Source organism: Chinchilla lanigera, unplaced genomic scaffold, assembly GCF_000276665.1.
Source record: "Chinchilla lanigera isolate Chin_1 unplaced genomic scaffold, ChiLan1.0 scaffold00015, whole genome shotgun sequence".
Lineage (NCBI taxonomy): Eukaryota > Metazoa > Chordata > Mammalia > Rodentia > Chinchillidae > Chinchilla > Chinchilla lanigera.
The window spans coordinates 10,139,212-10,149,642 of record NW_004955416.1 but is presented as its reverse complement, the minus strand read 5'-3'; the positions used below and the strand labels follow the sequence as shown (position 1 = coordinate 10,149,642).

Sequence of the window (10,431 nt, the reverse complement as noted above, 5' to 3'; positions counted from 1 at the left end):
TCATTTTGTCACAGATGGCTTGTTTTTTTTTTAAATTTTAAAGAGTAAAAGAAGGATAACATAATAATGGGGGGGGCTCACCAAATTACAGACAAAGTGGTAGGAAATTATCAATGGTTATTATTTTACATATTGTTATATACAAGATAGTTTCTCAGGGTCACAGATGGCTTTTATCAGATTGAGATAAAGATATTTTATTTTATTTTATTTTTTGGTACTGGGAGTCGAACTCAGGACCTTACATTTGCAAGGCAGGTGCTGTACTGCTCAGCTATATCCTTGGTGAGATAAAGATACTCTATACCTATTTTCTTCATTTTTTTTTTTAAATCATGAATACAAGTTGGATTTTTTTCAGATGCTTCTTCTGTGTCTGTTGAGATGATCATATGATTTTTATCCTTGCTTCTGTTCAGTTGGTGTATTACATATATGGATTTGCATATTTTGAACCGTTCCTGCATCCTTGGAATACATCGTACTTGGGCATGATGTATGATCTTCTTGATGATTTGCTGCATTCTGTTTGTTTTTTTGTTTTGTTTTGTTTTTCTTCCGGTATCAGGAATGGAACTCACAACCTTGTGCTTGCCAGGCAGGCGCTGTGCTGCTGAGCTAAATTCCCAGCCCCGATTTGCTGCATTCTGTTTACCAGTATTTTACTGAGGATTTTTGCATCTATGTTCATTAAAGAGATTGGTCTATAGTTCTCTTTTACTGGGGGCTCCTTTTGTGGTTTTGGAATCTGTGTAATGCTTGATTCCAAGAATGACTTTGGGAGTACTGCTTTCCTTTTGATTTTGTTAAAGAGCTTGAGGAGCACTGGCACTAGATTTTCTCTAAAGTTTTTATATAATTTGGCAGCAAATCTACTGGGACCTGGGCTTTTCTTTGTTCGTAGTTTTTTATTACTCCTTCAATTTCATTGACTGATATTGGACTTTTCAGGAATTTTATCATATTGATTCAGCTTTAGTAGTTCTTTTTTGGGGGGGGGGGGCCTTGAACTTACTTTGTAGCCCAGGCTGGGCTCAAGCTTGCAGCACTCCTGCCTCAGCCTCCGAGTGGGATTACAGCTGGGATTACAGGCCTGCGCCACCATACCCGGCTCTTGGTAGTTCTTATGTGTCTAAGAATATATCCATTTCTTTTGTTTTCTTGTTTTTTTAATTGAAATAATGGAATTATGGGATTATGGGTACGTGCTATACCCAGTCTGCACTCTAGTATTGTTAACTTCACCAAAGTAGTCTGAGGGCTGGTTTTTTTGTTTTTTGTTTTTTGTTTTTGAGGGTGTTTTTAGAGAAAACCCATTATGAGTAACAATGATGCAACTCTGGTAATATCAAGCAAATCAGTTAGAGTGACAAATTGGATATTAACATACTAGAAGAACTAATTGCCAGGTGTGGTGGTGCATGCCTCTAATCCCAGCGCTTGGGAGGCTGAGGCAGGAGGATCATTGAGTTTGAGACCAGCCTGGGCTACAAAGTGAGCTCAAGGCCAGCCTGAACGGCACAGGGAGACTCTGTCTCAAAGACTCCCCACTAAAAAAAAAGAACCAATTATGTGCCCGGCATGGTGGTACATGCTTGTAATCCCAGCACTCTTGAAAGGTTGAAGCAGGAGGATTGCTGTGAGTTTCAGGCCAGCCTGGGCTACATGGCTAGTTCAAGGCCACCCTAAACTACATTACAAGACCCTGTCTCAAAGAAAAATTATGTAACACCCTTAATCCTAGGGAAGAAATCCATGACTATGGTGTAAACACGAAGACAATCCAAATATTGGCTTACAGCTAATAGGTACCAAATGCAACAGCTATATCTCTGCTAATGGTAGAAAAGAATTTAACAGTAATTTATAGAGTTAACTATCTAAAGATTAATAAAGCTTTATGGTCACACTGTTAACCACTTAACAATTTACCCAAAGTGCCACTGGAGCAGCTTGTTTGTTTACATACTATCTGCTATGGTTGATACATTGTGTCAACTTAGGGAGTCTACAGGTTTGGCTAAGTACTCAGCAGGGAGCCAGGATGCTTACTTTGTATACATCCCGAGCCTGTGGAAGAGGAGGGCATGGAGATTAGGTAAGTGCTACACACCCCTTGGGTATTTACAATGTAAGGGAGGGAAGAGGCTTCTTGCTGCCATTCCTCCCTTTTGCTCTTATATTTACTGTGTTCCCTGACCATAAATGTTTGCCCTCTGCCATGTGCCACTCTGCCTCAGAGCTAGCCAAGTATAGGCTCAAACCTCCACAAACTATAAACTAGTTCTTTTTTTTGGTACCAGGAATCGAACTCAGGACCTTAGGCTTGCCAGGCAGGCACTTGTGCCACTGAGCTAGGTCCCCAGCCCACACAAACTATAAACTAAATAAACTTTTCCTTCCTTCATTTTGGGCATTAGATATTTTGTCTCAAGAACAACAAAAAAATAACTAAAACACTATCCTAAGCATCTCTCAGGCAGGTGTCATTTCAACCAGTTGATTCTTGTATTGAATAAATTTGTTTATTTATTTTTATCTTTTTGAGATAGGGTTTTACTATGTAGTGCAAGCAGGCCTTGAACTCACTTTGTAGCCCAGGCTGGCCTTGAATTCACAGTGATCCTCCTGCCACAGCTTCCTGAGTGCTGGGATTACAGGTGTGTGCTACCATGCCCAGCTTTGAATAAATTTGGTAAATTATTGTTTTTATATGTCCTGTTCTACTATCTCATAAAAATTAATGAAAACTAAGCAATTTTTGGTCAGTCTGTGTTTAAATAATTGCACTGGTAAGTGGCTAAAGATATAGGGCTTTGGGGATAGGGGAATACAAGAGGAAAAATCTGAAACTTTAGTTTTTAAAAAAATTTTTAATTTTTTTGTCTTTTTGAGACAGGGTCTCCGTATGCAGTTCAGGCTGGCCTTGAGCTCACTGGTTTTGAACTCGCAGCTATCCTCCTGCCTCAGCCTCCTGAGTGCTGGGATTACAGGTGTGCGCCACCATGCCCAGCTAAAACTTTAAACTATATGATATGAAAAGAAGAGAGAAATGGTACAAAAGATCCTATAGGGGAATAGAAGGGTGTTTATAGTATTAAGTAAAGGTAAGAGCAAAAACTGATGGGAAATAGAAGATAAAAGAAAAAGAGGGAGGCAGAAAGAATATATGAGGAGTAAAAATAAGAGAAAAAATTAAAGGAAGAAAATTAAAAGGCAGAAGAGGAAAAAAGTAAGAAAAAGATAAGATGGGGGGGGAGGACAAAATGAAATTCCCCAAAGCCCAATAAACTGGTGAAGAAGAAAGGAGGAAAGAAGGAAAATAAAGAGCAAAACAAAACAACAGCCAGGCATGGTGGGGCACCTCTGCAATCCTAGCAGTCAGGAGGCTGAGACAGGAGAATAGCCATGAGTTAGAGACCAGCCTGGGCTACCTGAACTACATAGTGAGACCTTGTCTCAAAACAAAAAAACAAACAAAATGCTCACACTCAAAAAGAAAATTTTTTCTGTGGTTGAGAATGTGCGGTCTTCTTCTGGGATCTACAAATTTGGGGCAGTGTCCAAGTTAAGACATGTCCCTACTCACAGGGATAAAGAAGGCGGTCAGACCCCAGACCCGTGCTGGATACAGGTGCCAGCAGGCAGTCGGATTAGGGTGAAGGCATCAGTGTGGTGACTTTCAAATCCAGAGCTACTCAGGCTGAGCTTGGCCTCTGGCCGTCGGGGCAGGGCCTGTGTCATTTAGCCCCACCCCTCAGGGTGCTTCTTTCAGCCTGCTCCCTGACTGTGGTGGTCTCCTCAGGCTACTTCTTACCCAGTCACTGTCGGAGCACAGCACTGGGAGCCCTGAAGTGAAGCCCTTCTGAGGCTGCTCTGAGTCCGGGGTTTAAACATGAACCCTTCTCTGCAACGGCGTCCAACCAAGCACTCTCTCTCTCTCTCTCTGGACATATGGGAGGTGCTTGCACTGCAGTCACACACCAGCTCTTGCTTGTTAAGAGACTCCTGTGAGAGCAGAATCCTATGCTCTCCCTGCACGTCAGAGCACCTGCCAGCCTGCTCCCCCACATTTCTCTCTGAAGCCCTCAGGCACCCCCAGCCCTCACCGTGTCTTAGATTCAGTGTCCCTTTCCTATGAGCCTCTAGCCCAGCCCAGAGCCAGAGAGAAAGTGCAGATTGTCCTTTCCCTTCCCCCAACTGTGTTCCATCTCTTCAGTTTCTCCGTAGGTTTTAATTTTCCTGTCAGAGCCTTCCCGGTTCCTGCGGATCTGCTTTTCTCTTTTTTACTGCGCTCAATCGTCATTCTCCAGTGTCTGGATTCCGAATCACAGAGAAGAGTTTTTGTCACATACCGCTCTGCCATTCTCCCCAAAGTCCTCGCATTGTTTTGACCGTGAGCCTTCATTGAAAGTTTTTACTTTTTTGGCTACATGACCTCTTTTTAGGTTTTCCTTTGATGGCTTTTCTCCAATTTTCCCTTCCTTCCTTCTTTCTTTCTGTCTTTCTCTTTCTCTCTCCCTTTCTCTCTCTTTCTTTGTGTCTTTGTTTCTCTCTCTCTCTCTCTGCCTTTCTTTCTTTTCGAGACAAGGTCTTAACGTGTAGATAAGGCTGGACTTGGACTCCTGTGTTGCCCAGGCTGGTGTCAAACTCACAGCAATCCTCTTGTCTCAGCCTCCCAGTGCTGGGATTACAGGCGTATGTTACCAAGTCCCTCCACTTTCATTGCTGGCCATCTTTCCAAGCTTTGAGTGTATGGTTCTCGGTTATTTTTGCTCGTGCTCTACAACTCTCACTAGCTTTATCCATTTTATTGTTTCAAACTACCATGCAATGTATGCTAATGACCTTCAATTCCATTTTCAGCACAGACCTCTCTTTAAAACCTCAGGGAGTGCCAGGTGTGGTGGCCCACGCCTGTAGTCCCAGTGTTATGGAGAGCTAAATTAGATAGAAATAGTATAGGCAGTCAGAAAAGGTTGGGCCCTTGAAAGGTCAGTGCAACTGCCTGGTGTGGTGGCGCACCCCTGTAACCCCAGCACTCGGGAGCCTGGGGCAGGAGGATCCCTGTGAGTTCAAGACCAGCCTGGGCTACAAAGTGAGCTCAAGGCCAGCCTGAACTGCATAATGAATCCCTGTCTCAAAAAGACACATACATGTACACACACACACACACACATACAAACTTCAGGAGAACTACAGTATCCAGGTACCTACTGGACATTTCCATTTGCCCAGCTACGTTTTTAGCAAATTATCATATATAACCTTGTTTTTGTGTGTTTCTTTTTATAGATACCTATTTAATATATGTGATTTAAACTGGGCATGGTGTACATGTCTGAAATCCCAGATGTCAGGAGACAGGAGGATCGCCACAGAAAGTTTGAGGCCAGCCTGGGCTATACAGTGAGTTCAAGGCCAGCCTGGACTATACAACGAGACTCTGTCTCAAACACACACACACACACACACACACACACATACATATTTACAGTATATGTTATTTATTGACATTGAAGTCATGGCCATCAGCTCATTTGCACCTGAATGAAGTTTATTATTCTCTGTAATGTGTAACAGACTTCTTACAAGTAGGAACATCATACAGCCTTTTAGCCTTAAGGTTTTTTTTGTTTTTTTTTTTTTTGTTTTTTTTGGTTTTTCTCCGGTACTGGGAACTGAACTCACGACCTTGCGCTTGCCAGGCAGGCGCTTTTGCCGCTGAGCTAAATCCCCAGCCCCTTAGCCTTAAGTTTGAGGGCTTTTTTTTTGAGACAGGGTGTCACTATGTAGCCCAGGTTGGCCTCAAACTTGTGGTAATCCTCCTGCATCAGCCTTCTGAGTGCTGAGATTACAGGTGTGCGCCACCACACCCAGCTGAGGGCCATTTTTTTTTTTTTTTTTTTGAGACGGGGTCTTGCTCTGCAGTCCAGGCTGACCTTGAGCTCACTTTATGGTCCAGGCTGGCCTTGAACTCACAACAATCCTCCTGCCTCAGCCTCCCGAGTGCTGGAATTACAGGAGTGACCACCATGCTTGGCCAAGGGGGCCATTTTTAAACAGTGAAATTTCCAACAAAAAGAGTAAAAATCTAAAAAAATGTGACACCAGGCTGCAAAAGGACACTGATTTATAGTATGAGAGCTGAAACAAGATGGCAGAAACACTGCTTTGTTGGACCTCAACTGGGAATGTGTGTGTCAAGTGACTCAAACTTTCCAGCGTCCTGCATATGTCTGTTATTTGGCTCAAGCCCTCCAGGTGACTTTTAAAATGCTGCAGGTATTGACTTCGGGGCTTCAATAAAGTTAGTGCCTCAGCAAATTCACAGTATAGAACTTACACATGGTGAGGATCCACTCTAAATGTTGGAGGTTATTTGGAACTTCAGGCTACTTTGGTCTTATGACGCTGTCATTTCAACATGAAGTTTCCAGGTTGCCTGGACAAAGGAAAGATTGTCAGAGAGGTTCAAGGGGTTCAAGTGTGTAGTCAGTTATAATTCACTAGACACAGCCAATCCCCTGAGGTCACTTGCCTGCAAGGGACCTGGAAATTGTGGGGACTACTTAGCTAATAAGCAATAAATATCTCAGTTACAAAAGGCAAACTAAAAAAGAAAAGACAGTTGGGCGTGTTGGGTGTGCCTGTAATCCCAGCACTTGGGAGGCTGAGGCAGGAGGATCACTGGAAGTTCGAGACCAGCCTGGGCTACAGAGTGAACTCAAGGCCAGCCTGAACTGCACAGTGAGACCCTGCCTCAAAAAGGAAAAAAAAAAAAAAAAAAAAAGAGAATCGGACATTGCTAGAGGTTTTGGAAGTGAGGCTGTTTCACAGTCATCAACCCCTTTGGTTTTCATAGGACTACAGTACAACCGTTCCCAATTCTCCATCTCCATGTCTGCTTCCTTCTTGCGTCCCTTGCTCCTAGCTCAAGCCCTTCTGCCTCCCAATCCTTTATAGAAGCACGGCCTTCTCCAGAGCCAGAGGATCAGGCATGCAGTGGCTCAGGTGACAAACTTGTCAGGTTATGATACTGCTTCCTGAAGGACCACACTACAGCTTCAGTGGAACCTCAGGCTGCCTGAAGTGCCCTGTACCCACCGCCGCCTGCTGTCCCCCAGGGGACGAGAATAACCAGAACTCACTTCTAATCCCAGCGCTCCCCTGGAAACCTGGCTCTGGTCCCTCCTGCTGCTGTTGCTACTGCTGCTGCCCAGGTGAGGGGAGAGCGAGCAGGTCTGGGGTTGAAGGGGGTGTTGCTAGAAAAGACACTTAAGAAGATGGAGGCTAAGCAGCTAGAGAAAAGCTAAAGGGACAAGGAAGAGGGACAGAGACTGGTACTACTGGCTACAACAAGTGCTAAGAAAGCAGGCCAGGACTTACCACGGGCCGGTGAAGGGGCTCAGCTGAACGTGCGCTCGCCGCACCGTTAGATCCAGGCAGAGAACTGTGCTCAGAGGCAGGGCCCTCGATCCCTCCCTACCCTTTAGAGACCTCTGGGTTTCTCAGTCCCTAGGCCTTGATCTGTCCCTCCTGACGTCGTTCCTCTCCACTCTGGACCAAGCTCCCACTGTTCCTTCAGCCACTCCCAGAGTTCTGTGTCCCTGACCACCATTTCTTCTTCCTTTGAGCCTGGGAGAGCCGGGAAGGGACATGTGGAGGCGCCCACCTCTCCAGCTCCCCAGCCTCCAGCTCTCTGATTTCCTCATGACACCGAGGAGCAGTCTGGAATGGGAGCCAATGCTAGGACTCCTGGGGATGTGCTGGCACTGCCAGGACAGGAGCAGACTCCCTGGGACTTCCTGGCGTATCAGGCAGGTGTTGTGGGTGGACTCATGGAGGTGCTGGTGGTAGTCTTGGTTCCTGGGGGCGATGCAGTCCCGATAGGGCCCCAGGTACCCGGATGGGCCCTCTGATTGCGTCCTGGCTGCTGACGGCTGTTTCCTCTGCTGCTACTGCTGGGGCTGGGGGCACCGTGGGCAGCAGAGGCAGTCCAGTGTGGACCCTGTCTGGACCTGGGCCACAGGTCTCAAGGGTAAGGGAGCTACCCCTTACTTTTTGCAGGGTTTGTGGAGCCTGCTTACCCCACCAAGGGAGCTGGGCTCTGAGAAGGCTCTTTGGGGTGGTCTGCTATGTGCAGTGGGGAGACCCTATCCACATTGCCTTCCAAGAGGGGCTGCTCCGAGACACTCCTTGCAAGATGAGCTCTCTCCACTCTGAGCCAGCCAGAGCCTGATGCCAGTGGGCAATGCCAAAGGGGTGAGACATGCCAAGACTGGGGCTGGGCAGTGGCAGGACAAGAAGAGTGCTCTTTCCCTCCTAGGTAATCTTTAACAGCTGCTCTTTTTTTTTTTTTTTTTTTTTTCCTTTTTGAGACAGAGTCTCACTATGTAGTACAAGCTGGCCTTGAACTATGTAGTCCAGGCTGGTCTCGAACTCACAGCAATCCTCCTGCCTCATCCTCTTGAGTGCAGGGATTACAGGCGTGAGCCACCATGCCTGGTTTGCTCTTTTTTTTTTTTTTTTTTTTTGCTTTATTGTGATAAAATATACATGACCTAAAACTTCCCAACAGTTGCTCTTAAGGAAGTAACAAAAGACCAGCTCTGAGGCTGTGGGTTTGGGAAATCTGGAGGTGGAGAGCTGAAAGCAGCGGTCTCCAGAGCTGAGGAGAAACCAGCTGAGAGGAGTGTGGTTTAGGGCTTTTGGAGTATGGCTTCTTTTTTGTGTGTCTCATTTTTCCCATTTGTGAAATAATGTGGTAATAATAGTAGCTACTATAGTGTTGCATGGGATTAAATGAGTTAATGCCAACTGTGTAAATTAGAACAGTGCCTGGCACATGGTGTTTAATAAATGTTAGCTAATAAAAGTGGAGTATGGAAAAAACAAACAAGACTAGATTCCTCCATCCTCTCACTAATTCAGTACAACAGGGCCAGAGTGTGGACATTTTCAGCTGCCAGGCAGATTTCCTGATATGGGGCCAAACAAAAGCTGTGTTTAACCTATCTAAAACCAGATGAAGGCCGAGCATGGTTGCACACGCCTGTAATCCCAGCGCTCGAGAGGCTGAGACAAGAGGACTGCTCTGAGTTCGAGGCCAGCCTGAACTACATAGTGTGACCCTTCTCAAAAACATAAAAAACACAACAAACACAACAGATGAAAAAAGAGAGAGAGAAAGGAGAGGGTCAGGAGGATAGAGGAAATCTAGCTGGGGCTGCTCCTAGGTGGTTTTTTTGCTTTTTTTTTTTTGTCTTTTTGAGACAGGGACTCACTATGCAGTTCAGGCTGGCCTGGAGCTCACGTTGTAGCCCAGGCTGGTTTCCAACTTGCATCGAGCCTCCTGCCTCAGCCTCCCAAGTGCTGGGACTACAGGCGTGCGTCAAGATGCTGGGCTCCTAGGTGGTTTTGTGTCTGGTAGCACAGCTCTCTCTCCCCTCTCCCCGTCTCAGCATTGATACCTATAACATCTAAACTTGCAGGTGCCTCACTTTTGGAAAAGCCTATGGTTGCCACAATACTTCAGGACTCTGAGCCAGGGTCAGAATCTTCAGCTGGGGGTTTTTGTTTTTGTTTTTGTTTTTGGGTACCAGAAATCAAACTCAGGACCTTGTGCTTGCCAGGCAGGTGTTTGTGCCACTGAGCTATATCTCCAGCTCTCAGGAATCTTCAACTGGAAGAAGTGTGTAGTGCCCAGATCCAGCCTGCCCCTCCCTCCACACCAGGGACACCCAGCACACCCTTTCCTGGGACGTGCAGGCACTGAGCTTTCTGTCCGGACCCCTGCACTCCTCCACTGCCTGAGCACTGGTGTGCCCCTGCCCAGGGCCTCCCAGACAATGGCGAGCCACCTCCGCGGAGGCCCTCTGCGAGGACCACCCAGGCCCCCACCACCCTGGAGCATTGCCAGCTTCTCCATCCGCTTGCTGTGCCAGCACACCGAGCCTGCCGTCCACCCCTCCCAGCATTGCTGCATCTGCCCGACAGCTGTGTGGTACGCAGTCTCACAAGCACCAGGTGCCCAGCGCTGGCTGCAGGCTTGCCGTGACCAGTTTTCTGGTCGGTTTGTGGATGCGGTCTGTAGTAACCTCTCCTTTTCGGCCCTGGCCGGTCCCAACTGCCACGTGGGAAAACAGCTCTGTGCTGGTCACTTCCCACCCGCTACCAGCACCCGCAACCCCTCCTCTCATCCTGCCCTGGGCTGCCCCTAACACTTTCCCTCCAGAGATCTCCTGGGACTGCTTCTTAGGGAATGTGACTGTGTGGGCCGAGCTGGGGCATCTGCAGGCTGTGCCCCCAGCAACCAGGCTTGTGCCAGGCATGTGTGCTAGGCCCTGTGGGGACCGCTGCCCAGGTGGGGGCAGCTTCTGCTGATGGTCTCTGCCAGTGACACCATGGACGAGGCAGTGGTGTCCTTCT

At 46.9% G+C, this 10,431-nt stretch overlaps 1 protein-coding gene across 1 annotated transcript; it reads left to right on the top strand.

Annotated features, from left to right (window-relative positions):
• Positions 1 to 7,736: 7,736 nt before the first annotated feature.
• On the top strand, positions 7,737 to 10,223 carry Strc (stereocilin). Its single transcript, XM_013512417.1, is given in 7 exon segments — positions 7,737 to 7,901; positions 8,071 to 8,212; positions 8,215 to 8,294; positions 9,748 to 9,790; positions 9,793 to 9,841; positions 9,843 to 9,898; positions 9,901 to 10,223. Coding segments are annotated over 7 exon segments (858 nt in total).
• The last annotated feature ends 208 nt before the right edge of the window (positions 10,224 to 10,431 follow it).